Source organism: Schistocerca piceifrons, chromosome 7, assembly GCF_021461385.2.
Source record: "Schistocerca piceifrons isolate TAMUIC-IGC-003096 chromosome 7, iqSchPice1.1, whole genome shotgun sequence".
Classification (NCBI taxonomy): domain Eukaryota; kingdom Metazoa; phylum Arthropoda; class Insecta; order Orthoptera; family Acrididae; genus Schistocerca; species Schistocerca piceifrons.
The window spans coordinates 145,852,245-145,869,578 of record NC_060144.1 but is presented as its reverse complement, the minus strand read 5'-3'; the positions used below and the strand labels follow the sequence as shown (position 1 = coordinate 145,869,578).

The 17,334-nt window shown below is 45.4% G+C and overlaps 1 protein-coding gene across 1 annotated transcript in view; it reads left to right on the top strand.

Annotated features, from left to right (window-relative positions):
- Nucleotides 1-17,334, top strand: part of LOC124805519 (lachesin-like) — a 682,250-nt gene that overhangs the window by 592,918 nt on the left and 71,998 nt on the right. Inside the window, exon 5 of the mRNA XM_047266083.1 lies at nucleotides 13,208-13,364. Within this exon, the coding sequence (XP_047122039.1) occupies nucleotides 13,208-13,364 (157 nt within the window). The remainder of the gene's footprint in view (nucleotides 1-13,207; nucleotides 13,365-17,334) is intronic.

Genomic DNA, 17,334 nt, shown 5'->3' with positions numbered 1-17,334 from the left:
TGAAATAAATAGGGAGTGCAATGAAACTAAGGCGAAATGGCTACATGAAGAAAATGGAGAAATCGAGAAAGAAATGGTTATCGGAATGACTGACTCAGTATACGGAAAAGTCAAAACAACATTCGGTGAAATTAAGAGCAAGGGCGGTAATATTAAGAGTGCAGTAGAAATTACACTGTCAAACGCAGAGGAGAGAGTGGATAGATAGAGAGAGCACATTGAATGCCTCTATGAGGAGGAAGAAAAAACAAGCGTTGGTATAAGAGAATGCAGTACCGGAATCAGAATTAAAAGAGTTTTGGGAGACTCAAGATCAAAGAAGGCGGAAGAGATAGGTGACATTCCATTACAATTTCTGACATCATTGAGGGAAGCTGCTATGAAAGGACTGATGACGTTGATGTATACTGAATGGGTCTGGTGATGTATCATCTGACTTAAGGGAAAACACATCCACAAAGTTCCATACATTGCAAGAGCTGACAAATGCGAGAATTATCGCACAATCAACTTAGCAGCCTTTGCATCCAAGTTCCTATCAAGAATCACATACAGAAGAATGGAATAGAAAATTAAGGACGTGTTAGATTACGGTCTGTTTAACTTTAAGAAAGGTAAAGGTATCAAAAAATGGTTCAAATGGCTCTAAGCACTATGGGACTTAACATCTGAGGTCATCACTCCCCTAGACTTAGAACGACTGAAACCTAACTAACCTAAGAACATCACACACATCCATACCAGAGGCAGGATTAGAACCTGCGAACGTAGCAGCAGCGCGGTTCCGGACTGAAGGGCCTAGAACCGCTCGTCCACAGCGGCCGGCTAAAGGCATCAGAAAGGCAGATCTGACATTGCGGTTGATAACAGAAGCAAGACTAAAGAAATATCAAGATACATTCATAGGATTTGTCAACTTGGAGAAAGTGTCGGACAATGTCAAATGGAGCAAGATGTTCGAAATTCTAAGAAAAATACTTATAGGGAACTTATAGGGAAAGAGGGCTAATATAAAATATGTACAAATGCCAAGAGGGAACAATAACAGTGGAAAATCAAGAACGAAGTGCTCGGATTAAAAGGCGTGTAAGTCAAGGATGTAGTCTATTCCATTTACACATCGAAGAAGTAACGACGGAAATAAAAGGAAGGTCCAAGAGTGGGATTAACCAAGAGTGGGATTAGAATTTAGGATGAAAAGATGTCAATTATGAGATTCAAAGGTGACATTGCTATCATTGAAAATGAAGAGGAATTACAGTATATGCTGAAAGGAATGAATAGTCTAATTTGGACAAAATATGGACTGAGAGTAAATCTAAGAAATACGAAAGTAATGAGAAGTAGCAGAAATAAGAACAGCGAGAAACTTAACGTCAGGACTGGTGATCACGAAGTAGATGATGTTAATGAATTGTGCTGCCTAGGCAGAAAAGCAAGTCACGACGGACGGAGCAAGGAGGACATAAAAATCACACATTGTCAAAAAGGACATTCATTGCCAAAAGAAGTGTACTAGTATCAAATATAGGCCTTATTTTGGGGGAAAAATTTCCGAGAACGTACGTTTGTAGCACAGTATTGTGTGGTAGTGAAAGATGGACTGTGGGAAACCCGGAGCAGTAGTGTTACAGAAGAATGTTGAAAATTGGGTGGACTGATAAAGCAAGGAATGAGTAGGTCCTCCAGAGAATCAGCGAGGAAAGCAGTATATGGAAAACGCTGACAAGAAGAAGGGACAGGATACTAGAATAACTGTTAATACATCAAGGAGTAAATTCCTCTGTATTAGAGGGAGCTATATAGGATAAAAACTACGGAGGAAGACGGAGTCAAGAATACATCCAAGAAATAATTGAGGACACAGGTTGCAAGTGCTACTCTGGGATGAAGAAGTTGGCACAAGGCAGGAATTCGGGGCGGCCCGGATTAAACCAGTCAGAAGACTAATGACTGAAAAACAAAATGCGCAATAGAATTAGACTGCAAAAGTGGAGCAATTCTAGGAACAACGCGAGGCTATTCCGTTAATAGAGTAGCCTGCCCGTTCTGTCACCTTAAATCCCATGGAGCACGTATGGGGCGCGTTGAGAAGACGAATTTGCACTTCCACATGCACTAACAACCATGCACTACTTGTCAACAGCTCTGGTGAAGGAGCGGAACCCCCTACTGCAACAACTCCTGAGGCCAGCGTGGGAGCATGCAGTGCATGATTTCCATCTGTGGTGATCAAGAAACCCGTTAAGAAGCATGTCCCACCGTCGGTAATGCCCAGGAGACTATCATGAATCGCAGTAACATCACTGTAATTATTTTCTTTGAATAAAATTGTCATTTCCGTTTGTTTCATTTTGTATTTCTCCCGGTTACCTTCTGTACTGTACTGCAGCACTTCTTTCTGTGTACTGTACAAGTTTCGTTGCGCGATGTTATTTGACAGCGACACATCATGGGAAAGTTACTTTCATCCTTAAGTTTTGCACAGCAGTATTGAGCCGTGTGTGGCTCGTGTTCGTGCCATGTCTCATTTGACATCCTGTTTTTACTGTACTGCCACCTCGTTATGTTAATTTCAATTACTGGCGTCACTGAGCTGACGCCTTGCTTGCCCGTGAGCGGCAGCAGCGGCGCTTTTCGATATGAGCCCTGGCATATTATCTTTGCTGACTGCTATTACTTCCCGGTTGTCGTGTGTTCGGAGTTAGTGCGGGTCTGCCAGTGAGTTGGGAGCCGCCAGCAGTGCAGTTCGGACCTGGCAGTGTTTGACTTGGGACGGGTCAGAAGTTCAGTCGGGGCGCGGCTGCACTGAGGTCCTTACAGCCATGACTCGCCCGACAGTTGCCGACACTTGAGTGCAGATCACCTTGGTTGATCGTCGGTCGGTCGTCTTGTCGGACGACGTGTATGTTGGCCGGCGATCGTTTATGGGTTGCCTGCGTGTGCCGACTCGTGATTCGTCCTTGTTATTGCACAGTCGCTGCCGTTAGTATTGTCTAGTTCTTCGTGCAAGTGTTCGTGAAACTGCGTGTAGCTTGTGAAGTCGACTTCTCAGTTATTTTAGTGCTGTCTCCGTGCTGATGTGTGGCAGTGGGTCGATTGGCGTGGAGCAGCTAGGAAATCTTCACGGGGCGTAGTTTGGCCGAGCCCGCTGGCAGTCTCTACCCTGTGTCGGAGTGTGTGGGGCTGTTCCCATTGCTACGAGGTCCGTGGCTCACCGACCCTGGACACGAAAGTTGAGTTTCGATTTAATTTTCCAGCAAGTCAGGACTGTTTACATTGTGCCGTTTGCTTCTCGTTGTTGGCTGTTCGGACATTCCCACGAGCAACAACGTGTGTGTTCGAGTTGGCGAAGGTTTAGCCACTGTCTGGTATAGTCTAACTGTATTTGGTTATTTGCAATTGAAGTGCACCAGCGGAATTTTCTGCCTTGTGGCCGTTAACGTTCGGTGACCTGCCTTGCCCGCTGACGTTAATTCAGGCACTGTCCTTTCCTCACCGTGTTGTCGCTGTCCAGCATGGTGTGTAGGTTGACAGCTTAATGTATGCTTGGTTGTGGGCGTCCATGCCTACTAAGTTTTGCATTGAACTCCCGGTCGTGTGCTGGTCGAGTGGAATGCAAGTTACCTTGTCGGTTGGTCCGTTGACTGTCTGCTGGTTGCGTTGTCGTCGGATTGAGATTGGTTGGGCCGACTGCCTGTCTACCCTTCGTTAGCATTTCAAGAGCTGGCTGACACCCGAAACTTCTGAGCGCCGTTAGCTGCACTGCCTTTTCTTATTTTCTATCGTTTGTATTTGTATGGCTCATAGCCGAAGGTTTTGAATTAAAGTTGAATTGTTTTTAGTTATGTTTTAAGTTTAGGGCCTTCTGCCGCTTTAAGGTTAAATTTCCTTGCTTTTCAAGTGTTAGACTGTTTGGACATTCAGCATGATTAAAATATATTGCTTAAAGATAAAGCCCTGGGCCTTCTGCCTACTAAAATTTTTTAGTTTTAAGTCATGGGCCTTCAGCCGTTTTAAAATTGAAGATCTTTGTCTTTCGAGCATGACTGTTTGGGGTCTTCAGCCTAATTGAAGAAGGCCTTCTGCCTTTTTTTTTTTATTTAATTTTATCTTGCGTCTTAAATCATGGGCCTTCAGTCGTCTTTAAATTAAGGTTGTTGCTTTTCAAGTGTTAGATTTTGGGGCCTTCAGCCAAATTGTAGAACTTACTTAACGTGAGGCCTTCTGCCTTCTAAATATTTGGCGTCTGAATTTTGAGTTAATGCCTTCTAGTCCGTTTTATTTTTAAATTAAAGTGGTCGTACCCTTAAGGCATAAGATAATGTGACGTATTCAGCCGATAATGAAGTTCAAGAATTTTTACTGTAGTGTTTGGTCAAATAAAGTTAGGTGTTCGGAGTGTAACTGACAGCGGCTCATTTTGGCCCCTTTCCACAGTTCCAGCTACCTGTCCTGTCCTGCGGGTTTAGCAGGGCGTCTCAGGTATATTTTGACAGGTAAACTAAGTAGCATGTGGCTTTTGTTCCATGTGCTGACATAATAATAATTATTCGTATTTACGATACTTTGAACGTGGTGTAGATGCATGGTATGTATTGGACCAGTACGGTGGGTGCCGGAGGAGGTGTTCTTCGGGTTGTCAGGACAGCATTCGGTTGTCGCACCTTGACGTTGTGGGTTTCAAGGGTCGGCGAGACACTGCAGGAATCCGTCGGAGGTGAAGGTTGTTGCAGCGTTCGTAGAAACTCTTTATCATTCAACAAGCGAGAGCGGATACGTGTCCATGACCTCGTTCGGTGGCGCAGCTTCGCAGTAGAGATCAGTAACGTAGCGAGTACGAGTCTCATGTTGCGGCTTGCATACTTAAAAAATCATGGTCCCGTTGTTACATCAGTGCTAACGGGGTTTCTTCATTCCCGCTGTAGTTCCGTGTGTATGACGAATTTGAAAATTGTGGCGCTGCTGTCACTGCATACTCGTCGTCTCCTTGTCTCTTGATGAAGCATGAACGAGTGTAAGTCTAGTTGTTACTTACTGTTAATACGGAAGGTGAGCACACGATCTGCTATAAAGGAACAGTGACAACGCGAAGTGAGAGATTGCAGAGATCAGATGGCCCTTTACGAATCTGCGTTTTGTAAGATTGTGAAGGATATAAGACGAAAACTTACTGATTCAAAATATACAAATGCAGACGTGTTCTATTACAGAAGAAATTTTATCTGGAATAAATTTCATGGCGTGCTTTACACGAAAATGTACAAATTTCGTCCATTGCAAATACAATGATGGCTTTCTTGTTTATGCCACCTCCACCATGGGCAAACATATGTGCTGCGTCAGGCGTAAACTGGGTACAGACCAGCGTAAATGTGGTGTCCACATGAAAAAAAAGCGCGCTATTTCTGTATTTATTTTGTCATAGGAACTTGTGTTTATGGACTAACAGCGTGTTGTGCAGCTTATTATTCATTTCTAATGTTAATAAATATTTTATTACTTAATTTTGATAATGATTACTTTTTTCCTGTTATTTTTCTAGTTTTTTCTGTTTATGAGGGTGCTTTGTGTCTTTCTATTTTAGTTTCAATAATTCGATCTCATGGTAACGATTTTTTTAATTCTTTTGGTTTATCTTTAAGTTAAAGTATATATTTATGACTATTTCTTAATCCCCCTTTGTTTATTAAACAGTTGTTAATGTTTGGTTCATTGTTTGATGTTTCTTTCAAGTTTTATTTTTTAAATTTATTTTAATAACTAATCACACTTCATCCTCACGTAGTGTTTTCTGGTCCTTTGAAAGTAACGCTTTGGAAGCGTGTAAATGTCAACGTAATTGTTATACACTAGAATCGCCGATGCCCAAAATTCGACCAACTGAGCCAGTGGACCAGCTCTCTGATTATATATTAAAAAGAAAAAGTGATACGCTCCACGTAAAACTGTGAAATTTTACTGTCTCTCTAGCTCTTAATCTTTGTCCCACCTGTTCGTATTCTTCTTCGAGGTATAGCTTAAAACAGATACAGTTTCCGTGTAATAAGGGACGTCGTAGCTATTCAAAATGAAGAAACTGAAAATTAGGAACACTTCAGAATTTGTGGTGATGGTGGCAAACGAACACGAAATCAGTTCGGTTTATTCTTAGGCCAAAGTAAGGGAAAAAACGACCCTAATAAACAACATTTGTTGACCCCGACGACTTCGTTACTAAATTTAGTTTTCCACTGCTGACAACATCAACGAAATAACAGTTGCGGCACTGTAGCTACCCATTATATGTGTGTAACTGCAACTGAACCATCTATAATATTAAATCATTAGCGTCCCTAGAATGCGATTTCACGTTGTTACTTTAGTATCTCGTTTGTAGCACAGTACCCGACTGGTACGCGTGGCAGTTTGTAGCAGGTCGGATGTGGCGTCAACCGCATGACTTCGGGATGTTAAGTGGAATGCCCTGTTCCGAATTTTCTTGGCGTCGCTGTAATCCGCAACAGTAATTCAGTCATCGTATTCATGGTACTTTTCCGTATTTTGAAAACTGTGCCCATATTTGGTGCTTGTGACCCCTAAAGAACTATAGCAACTGTAGATGTTGAGTGTTTCCTTGAAATGTCACTTCGTATTCTTGTCTCAACGTAGCATATGTAAGTACTTGTTCTGAGTAGACACCAGCCAAATCATTGTTTGTGCTTTCTCTGTATACTTATTTATTAATTTAACATTATCTGATCAGGACCAGTATTCCACACACACAGTGTATCGTACATAATAGTTATCTAAGAACATAACAGTTTTTGTATGACATCTAGGATTAGAACCATTCGAGTGTCTCCATTGGCGGTGTGAGTAAATTATACTGATTATGTACTGAAAAAGTTAATACTGGATTTACTTGTACTACTGCAACTGCAGCAACTAATAGTGATAGTAATAATAAAATGACAATAATTGTGACGTTAATGACAATTATAATAGTGGCAGATAAATCAAGAATTTATATGCCTATGAAATTGATGTTTTCTGAAATAGTGAGTTCAGGGAAAAGGAAATTCAACGAGACTTCATGAGCTAAGAATACTGGGAAATGGGGAAGATCATTTTGGAATGAGGTGTGTACAAAGGTTAACGATTGCGTATAGGGAATTGGTAGTCTTATTGTTGCTTTTAAAGGTAGATCATTACCTGTCTTCCGAGGCTGCGGAAGTTACTTAGTTCTCTAACATAACGAAAACTGTTATTCCAGAGTCGTGATCACGCTACTGAGAAGGATGTCTAGAAGGTGGCTGAACGATGGAGTTTGACAGAAAGGATTTGGTTCCGACGGGAACGGTTCTTTCCGCTGTGTTCTTAAGGTCGAGCAGAGCACTGATACGACAGAAGAGAACGCAGATAGTTTGGAACTTTTTGCGATTGTCTGGACGCTGCCGGGATAGCTGTGTATGTTACAGTGAAGTGAGATCAAAAAGTCGAACATGACAGGTATCATTATAAGCAATTCCAGGCGCCATGAGTTTTCCTGATAAAAGCCTTGCAGGATAACATTGCTGTTATCTTTTTTTCTTTTTTTTTTCTTTTTTCTTTATTGTATTTCAATTCCCCATCGGGGCGAGCTGGCAGCAGCATATGCGCTGCTCTTCTGCCGAAAGACATAGAACAAACAATAGAAGACATTTAAAAATAACAAAGGAGAGAATATGGTGAACATAGACATAAAAAAGGGGAACATCATGGAAGGCAATAGACAAAAAAACTGGGTGACGGTAAAATGGAGATAAAAAACTATTAAAACTGTTGAAAAGTAGCACACACAAAAAGCCACACACTGCGACAATTAAAAGAACACAAGGCACAGTATGACTGGACCATAAAAGGTATCGACGGATGGCATAGTACATAACAAACACTGACGGCGAACCTCAAGGCAGTACACAATTAAAATCACACCCCTTGACGAACAGGAAAAACAGCACTAAACACAACACTAATGTGGCACGCTGACGATGATCAAAACAGAGGATCTGCCAGGCGCAAGGAGATGAGGGAGACCAGAAGAAGGGAGGGAGGGGAAGAGATGCGGGAGACGAGTGGGGGGCGCGCTGAAGAGGGCCAGGTAGGGAGGAATGTGGGAAGGAAAGAGGCAAGTATGGGATGCAGGGTCTCGGGGGAGGGGGGCGGAAGGAGGAAAATCCACTCTGGGAGAAGGAGGGAAGAGGAAAAAGGGGGCCCTGGGGAGGGGGGTGGAACAAGGCCAGGTTATATAGTTGGAAGGAAGGGTAGATGTCACAGCGAAGTTCGTCATCTGGGAGGGGGAGGCGTTGGAAATTGCCCTGATGAAGGAGATGGAGGGTATGGAGGTGGAGAGAGGGAGGGATACAGCGATAGAGGCGCGGCAACGGGCGGGGGTGGAAAGGAAGGAGGAAACCAGAGGGTGGGGGGAATCAAGCCTGCGGACAATGTAAAGGATGCGGAGATGTTGGAGGAACAGGAGGAGGTGGGGGAAGGGGATCAGTTCATACAGGAGCCGTGTGGGGGAAGGAAGGTGGATATGGAAGGCAAGGCGGAGCACATGGCGCTCAAGAATTTAGAGGGCCTTGTAAAAGAGGGTGGGGGCAGAGATGCAGGCAACGCTGGCATAACAGAGGATAGGACAGATGAGGGATTTGTAGGTGTGGAGGATGGTAGAAGGATGCAATTCCCATGTCCGGCCAGACAGGAGTTTCAGAAGGCAGAGGCGGGAGTGGGATTTCAAAAATGGCTCTGAGCACTACGCGACTTAACTTCTGAGGTCATCAGTCTCCTAGAACTTAGAACTAATTAAACCTAACTAACCTAAGGACATCACACACATCCATGCCCGAGGCAGGATTCGAACCTGCGACCGTAGCGGTCACGCGGTTCCAGACTGAAGCGCCTTTAACCGCACGGCCACACCGGCCGGCCAGTGGGATTTCTGCTGGACGGTCTGGAGATGAGGGGTCCAGGTGAGGTGTCGGTTGAGGGTGAGGCCAAGGTATTTCAGGGTGGGGGTGAGCTGGATGGGACGACCATAAAGGGTGAGGTAGAAATCATGGAGGCGAAAGGAGCGAGTGGTGCGGCCTATGATGATTGCTGGGTTTTGGAGGGGTTGAGATGGAGGAACCACTGGTTACACCAAGTGGTGAACTGGTTAAGGTGGGTTTGGAGGGTATGTTGAGACCATTGAAGAGTAGGATAGAGACCCAGGAAGGCGGTGTCATTAGCATACTGGAGAAGGTGGACTGGTGGGGGTGGCTTGGGCATATAAGCTGTATACAAGAGATAAAGGAGAGGGGAGAGGACAGAACCCTGAGGGACGCCAGCCGTAGGATAAAAGATACGGAAGTTGGTGTTGTGGAGGGTGACATAGGAAGGACGGTGCGAGAGGAAGGAAGCGACCAGACGGACAAAATTGATAGGCAGGGCATATGTTTGGAGTTTAAAGAGGAGACTGGGATACCATACACGGTCATAGGCATTTTGGAGGTCAAGGGAAACAAAAATGGCGGAGCGATGGTAGTTGAGCTGCAGGGACAGAAGGAGAACAAGGTTGAGGAGTTGGTCTTCAGCGGAGGTGGGGGGTCGGAAGCCACACTGGGTAAGGGGGAGGAGGTGTTGAGCAAGGTGCTGATGGATACGGTGGGAGAGGATGGATTCAAGGACCTTACTGAAGATGGAGGTGAGGCAGATGGGACGATAGGAAGAGGTGGCAGAAGGGGGTTTGTTGGGTTTGAGGAATAAGAGGACGCGGGAGGTCTTCCACAGGTCAGGGTAGAAGCCAGTAGAGAGGATGACATTATAGAGATGGGCGAGGACAGTCAGGAAGGAATAGGGGCTTTCTCGAGGGTGACGGTAGGTGACACAGTCATTACCAGGGGCCGTGTTGCGTTTGGACCGGAGGATAATTTTAATGTCTTGTGCTGTGATGGGAGTGTTTATGTTGGAGGGTGGCAACTGCCCCAAGTACTGGAGACTAGGAGCAAGTGGAGCGACCGAGGTATCGGCACGTTCCATGACGGTGGGGAAAAGAGAATAATCAAAGTGGGGAACATCGGGGATGGAGAAGACCTCGGAAAGTTGGGAAGGGAAGTGGTTGGCCTTACTGAGGTTGTCAGGAAGGGGGCGATCGTTATGGAGAAGGGGGTAGTGGGGAGGGGAAAGGGAACCAGTAAGGCGATGGAAGGCGAACCAGTACTTGGAGGAGTTGATAGGGAGGGTGGCGTTGAGTCATGTGCAGGTCTGGCGCCAGTCTCGGCATTTCGTTGCTGTAATAAGGTTCCATACGTGTCACTGTATTTGCCGGTGGCGTTGGAGTGTATCCCTGTCACGAGTGCGCAGGAAGGAGCGATAGAGGTGGCGGGATTCACGGAGGAGGACAGTCCGTGGAGGGAGAGTGGGAAGGTGTGGGTGGATGGTTTTAGTAGGAACATGGGCCTCCACGGCGTCAGTAATTATTTTCTGAAGAAAGGACGAGGCGTGGATGATGTCGTCAGGATGGCGATAGGTAAGAGGGTGGCTTTCGACCTGGGTGGAGATGGAGTCCTGGTAGGCATCCCAGTTGGCACACTGGTAGTCATGGACAACCTTGGGAGGGGGTGCAGGGTGCGGAGCCGGAGAGGGGCGGTGAGCAGACGTTATGGTGAGAAGGACAGGGAGGTGATTGCTACCTGTGCGGTCAAGGACGGCGACAGCGATACACCCAAGGAGGTTGGCCGAGGCAATGACAGCATCGGGGGTGGTGTCACTTTCGGGTTCGGTGTGCTGGGGAAGGGGAACAAGGTCACCTTGGATTGTGGAGAGGAACTGATGCCACTGCCAAAGGGCAGCAGGAGTGCGGCTATAGATGTTGAGGTCGGCGGCAATCACATAGGTGGAGAAGGTGCGGTCAATGTGCGAGATGACGTCATAAGGAAGAGGAGCAGGGGAGCGGACATAGATGGTGGCACAGGTAATGTTGAGGGAGGGGAAGAAGACGCTAAGGATAAGGTGTTCAGTGGGGTCATTGAGGAGAGGTTGGGGCCGGACAGGGATATGCTTAAGGTGGCCAATCGCGACTCCACCCTGCGCACGAGGACCAGGAGCGTCAGTGCGGTGGAGGATATAGGGAGAGGTACGGATAGAATGGTGGGGCTGGAGAAAGGTTTCGTTCAAGAGGAAGGTATCGACCTGGTGGTGGGAGAGGGTGTGCATGAGGAGGTATTTGTTGGAGCAGAAGGAGCGAATGTTCTGGAAGAGGATGCGATACTCGTGCCGCGCCATTGCGGGAAGGACGGGGGGAAGAGAGGGAAATTGCTGTTATCATCAACTGGTGGTGTAAATCTTTAATAACTTTCTTTTTCAGGTCGAGAGGAAAGAGCTTGTTATATTTTTGTAGGGCACAGAAAGATGTTGATACCTTCTTGGACATTACAGTTACATATTCAGTCCAATTCAGATTTGCATCTACACTACTGGCCATTATAATTGCTACACCACGAAGATGACGTGCTACAAACGCAAAATTTAACCGGCAGGAAGAAAATGCTGTGATATGCAAATGATTAGCTTTTCAGAGCATTCACACAAGGTGGCGACATCTAAAACGTGCTCACATGAGGGAAGTTTCCAACCGATTTTCTCATACACAAACAGCAGTTGATCGGCGTTGCCTGGTGAAACGTTGTTGTGACGCCTCGTGTAAGGAGGAGAAATGCGTACCATCACGTTTCCGACTTTGATAAAGCTCGGATTGTAGCCTATCGCGATTGCAGTTTATCGTATCGCGACATTTCTGCGCGCGTTAATCGAGATCCAACGACTGTTAGAAGAATATGGAATCGGTGGGTTCAGGATGGTAATACGGAACGCCGTGCTGGATCCCAACGGCCTCGTATCACTAGCAGTCGAGATGACAGGCATCTTATCCGCATGGCTGTAGCAGATCGTGCAGCCACGTCTCGATCCCTGAGTCAACAGATGCGGACGTTTGCAAGACAACAACCATCTGCACAAACAGTTCAACGACGTTTGCAGCAGCATGGACTATCAGCTCGGAGACCATGGCTGCGGTTACCCTTGACGCTGCATCACAGACAGGAGCACCAGTGATGGTGTACTCAAAGACGAACCCGGGTGCATGAATGGCAAAAACGTCATTTTTTCGGATGAATCCAGGTTCTGTTTACAGCATCACGAAGGTCGCATCCGTGTTGGCGACGTCGCGGTGAACTCACTTTGTAAGCGTGTATTAGTCATCGCCATACTGGCGTATCACCCGGCGTGATGGTATGGGGTGCCATTGTTTACACGTCTTGGTCACCTCTTGTTCGCACTGACGGCACTTTGAACAGTGGACGTTAAATTTCAGATGTGTTACGACCCACGGCTCTACCCTTCATTCGATCCTTGCGAAACCCTACATTTCAGCAGGATAATGCACGACTGCATGTTGCAGGTTCTGTACTCAACGAGGAACCTGGGTGCACGAATGGCAAAACATCATTTTTTTTCGGATGATTCCAGGTTCTGTTTACTGCATCATGACGGTCGCATCAGTGTTTGGCGACCTTTCTGGATACAGAAAATGTTAGACTGCTGCCCTGGCCAGCACATTCTCCAGACCTCTCACCAAATCAAACCGTCTGGTCAATGGAGGCCGTGCATCTGGCTCGTCACAATACGCCAGTCACTATTCTTGATGGACTGTGGTATCGTGTTGAAGTTGCATGGGCAGCTGTACCTGTACAGGCCATCCAAGCTCTATTTGACTCAAAGCCCAGGCGTACTGATTTCTCAGGATCTATGCACCCAAATTGCGTGAAAATGTAATCACATGTCAGTTCTAGTATAATATATTTGTGCAATGAATACCCGTTTATCATTTGCATTTCCTCTTGGTGTAGCAATTGTAATGGCCAGTAGTGTATTATGGTTGCTAGATTCTTTGCTGAAGGAGAGTACTTGATATTTGTCCCATTTGGGGTTAAAGATTTCCGATATTTCTGGATGAAGAGTCTGGAATGACCCACTAGTACTACTTTGGTTTCTGATGGATTGAGCTATAACTCTATATCCTGTGCTTATCGTGACTGTGCAGACAGCACAGTATAGTGATTCTTGCCAGCTGTCTTGAGGTTTATAGGTACGCTGACTTCGACAGAGGGGAGGCTGCAGACGAGTCACGGTTTCGTTCCTTTGGCAGGCGCAGCGCGGCGGCTTCAGCCTGGAGACGGAGCGCGGCCCGACGCTGGTGACGAGCCGGCTGACGGTGGCCGGCGTCACCGAGGCGGACAGCGGCCGCTACACGTGTCGCCCGCCCGGAGCGCGGCCCGCCACTGTCTCCCTCGCCGTCATGCTGGGTGCGTCCTCAACACCTCAACTACTCACTCACTGTTTTGTCGTGTTTTAAGTCGTCCTTGCAAGGGAAGTCTGTCGACTCTAACAGGAATTTGGTGTTCCAATTAGAAGGTTGCAAGCCATCTGGATTGCATCCTACCATTTATATGCTAAATTCATCTGACCCTTGACACGACTGGTGCGAGACAGTTAGTTTCATCGTGTTGAAAATTTCATGACGTTATTTAATATTGGGGAATGTGTTTTATAAAAAGGCAGTGGTTGTCGGTCGGGGCTTGTAGTTCGGGAGACCACTCGGCATTCGTAGGCTTTATGTAAGTCTGCAGGCTTTCGTGGCCGTTGTCACTGAAGTTAAAATATTCTGGGTTATTAGGCCGCGTCATGTTTCTTCTAAAATATTCCCAGTTTCGACCCCTCTGCTGGGATCTTCCTCAGGATCTTCTGGTGTCCACTACTGCTAGAACACTGTCAGAGACGAGTGTCGCGTCCACTTATAAAGGCAGGGTTTTCTGGCGTTCGTGCCGGAGTAGTGGTAGTATTGGTTAAAATTCATATGGCTACCATTGGTGGGCCATAGTCATAGGTTAATGCAGAAGAAGTGGCGTTGGTAGCTCATCTCCTGTGGATACCATTGGCGGTCATCGTCATTGGACAGGAAGGCACTATTCCACACACTTGCTGGAGAAGGGTTATTGGTTGAAATGCCTGCTACCGCTATTGGTTGGTCGTCATCAGTGGCTAGATTCGAGCCGGGCAGACCAAGAGAGGGGGGAATCTTTACCCAAAATATTGTTGTCGGCCGAGGTGACTTGCAGCGCGTTGTTTATGCCGCTCACACTGTTGAAATTTCTAATAATGCATCTAACTTCAATAGAGAGGACGGCTATAGGCTTCCGGCATCGTGGCTCCCCGCCATCAAGGAAGTAAATACGCGGTGTGTGAGCGGCATAAACAACGCTCTGCAAGTCTCCTCTGCTGACAATAATATTTTGGGTAAACATTCCCCCTCTCTCGCTCTGTCCGTTTCGAATCTAGCCACTGATGACGACCAACCAATAGCGGTAGCAGGCATTTGAACCAACAACCCTTCTGCAGCATGTGTGGAACAGTGCCTTTCTATCCAATGACGATGACAGCCAATTGTATCCACAGGAGATGAGCTACCAACGCCCCTTCTTCTGTATTAGCCTATGACTATGACCCACCAATGATAGCCAGATGTATTTTAATCAATACTATCACTTCTCCAGCACAAACGCCAAAAAATTCCCACTTTATATGTGGACGCGACACTCGTCTCCGACAGTGTTCTCGCAGTAATAGACACCAAAAGATCCTGAGGAAGATCCTAGCAGAGGGGCCGAAACGTCAAAAATTTTAGAAGAAACTTGACGCGACCTAATAACCCAGAAGATTTTAACTTTAGTTAAATACATTCGTAGGCTTTGTTTCGGCTTGCGCGCGTCCGGGAGTCACCTGACAGGGCTCGCGGAACTCCTCCGTCAACGGGGTTCACTGTATTCCGCACGGTTCGGCTCTGTAGAAGATAGTTTCAAGCACTGCCTGCCACCTGATAGTTTTTGGTGAGAAATCGCGTCTTGGAATGTCTGGGCTTTCGCATTGGAAAGAGGAACCTCACAGAGTTCACGTCATGTTGATAAGGCTCCTGGATATTCAGAAGTGTACAGACAACTCTTTGATTCGCCCATCGCTTACCGACGTCAGACAGAAGTTTCTACAACCAGCTGGCGCGTATCGAGATATTCTGTGTTGAGAATTTATCAAAGACGCTGTTTTTACGTTGTTGGCGAGGAAAGTAACCAGCCGAGCCGGGAGCAGGAACAGGTGAAAACGGACACTCTGGGTTCGGGGATATGGAAGATTAAAGGTCGCTGGTTTTAGAAACAGAGAACTGTAACTTCAGACGTTGGATGCGACTTCACGGCGTCGTCGTCCCGACGAGGGTGGTTCTGCCTCTTCACATGCGACCAAGCACGGCCGACTTATTGGAATAGCAGATTGGTGGGTGAGAATACGTTTCATCATCTACGATAGATGGGCGTTCATGTTCGCAAAATGGGACGTACCGTTAATCCTCGTACCAGTGTTATCATTGCTTTCATTTACTATTCAGTCATCCACTGGAGCAACTAAAACTTTTGGTGGGTTGCAATCGGATTAGTAATTGATTGTGCAGCTAGGATACGGTGGTGCTTTCTCAATTGCTTCATACCTTTATTGCAATCACTTTTTCTGTTTGGCACATCACTGAATCTTATTGTTTTGAACATAATAAAACATCCGTTTAATTGTAATTCAGTTTCATTTAAAGTAACTTGTAGTTTCTTTCAGTTAATAATAATAATTATTATTATTTTTCGATCGAGTGAAAATACCCATTCAGTAGGGTTTTATTGCAATGTCGCACCTTAGGGTCATTTCTGAGACATCAATTCCGCTGAGAAATTAAAATTTAACATCAAATCTTAAGGGGTCTGTGACGGAGTCTCTGCAGTTCCATTATTCCGGTACGATTTCGCATCGAGACACCGTGGTGTTTTGCACTTTGTTTTCAAAAGCTTTACGTACCACTGTGATTCGGGTGATTGAAGCATCAGACTGCATTACTGTTAGTTTCCCCTCAATCGGACTTTAAAAATGTACGTAAGGTTCCTCAACAAAATGCGCGAAACAAAATGCAGAATCACGATACGCACATTTGACGAAAGCAATATCTGGGCAGTACTTAGAATCACATTCTCGATCTGCAAACTCAAATGCCATTTGAATCACATGTTTCATTCAGCTACATGTATGGGAATACTGTACCCAGCCACTTGCCAGAAATATTGAAGCATAGGCTGACATATTGGAGTAGACACGTGGTTGTAAGGAGTAGAATGTATTTTCATTATGAGAATTGCATTTCTTAATATTTTATATCACCGGAAAAAATATACATCCAAAGGTTGTACGTATTTTGTTATTTTTGGCGGAATGATCATGCATTTAGTGCCTTTACCCGAAAATTAATCATTTAGTAATGTTGTGTTCGTGTGAGCATTCCAAGAGTCCCAAAGTAGTGGACACTTATTGTTGTTTACGACATTACCATTAACAAAATTCCAACATTCACGGAAGAGGATTTTCAACAGTCTTTTGACATTTTCTCACTTGTGCTAGCCTCTAAATGTATGTTTGTTGGAAGATTATCTCTAATAGCCCTTTTAACTTTCGAGCCGAAAGCTTTTCCTTGAAGATAAATATACAGTTTCCTGTTAGGTGTCCAGTAATTAAAGGTCAAACATCTACTGTGTAACTGTGAACTGTATTGTATGCAGACTGGACCAAGGCAGTTATTGATTTCTTTTTTAAGATAGTGTGGCATCAGAAGTTAGTTCCTAATTAAGCCTGTACTGATCAGGGTTGCAAATGCAGTGTTAATGTATTGCGAATTCTGGTTTAATTCTTCTTCAAAACGGACCTGAGAGCGGCGTATACCTTGAGCTACCTGTACATCTCTGTGACTACTTTGTATGTGGAGAATTCGGTATCCTTTCTTGAGACCTGCTATGAAAAATGCTGGACATTTAAACTTTTGTGCCCAGTTTCTCTTGCTTTCTGTATTGTCCAAAATTTCAAGTGCCAGTAACAGACACGTTTTCCTTCATCCCTTGTTATGTCAAATTGGGATAGAATGTGTTGCTACACCTCTAATACTTTACTGCAGTTTTTCAACTAAATGGATGTTCATTATATTTTCATGGTTGATAAACTTTTTACACATGGGTGCCTCTTCAGTAACGGACTGTAGTTCGCAACTTCTAAGTGGAGCTATATGATAATCGTGAATACGTTCAATACGTGCCTCCGAAGACTTTCTCAAAATACCAACAATATCGGATTTCTTTCCTGGTGGATGTTCAGAATCATCACCACTGTTTTCTTCTCTTTATGGAGTACTGTTGCCGC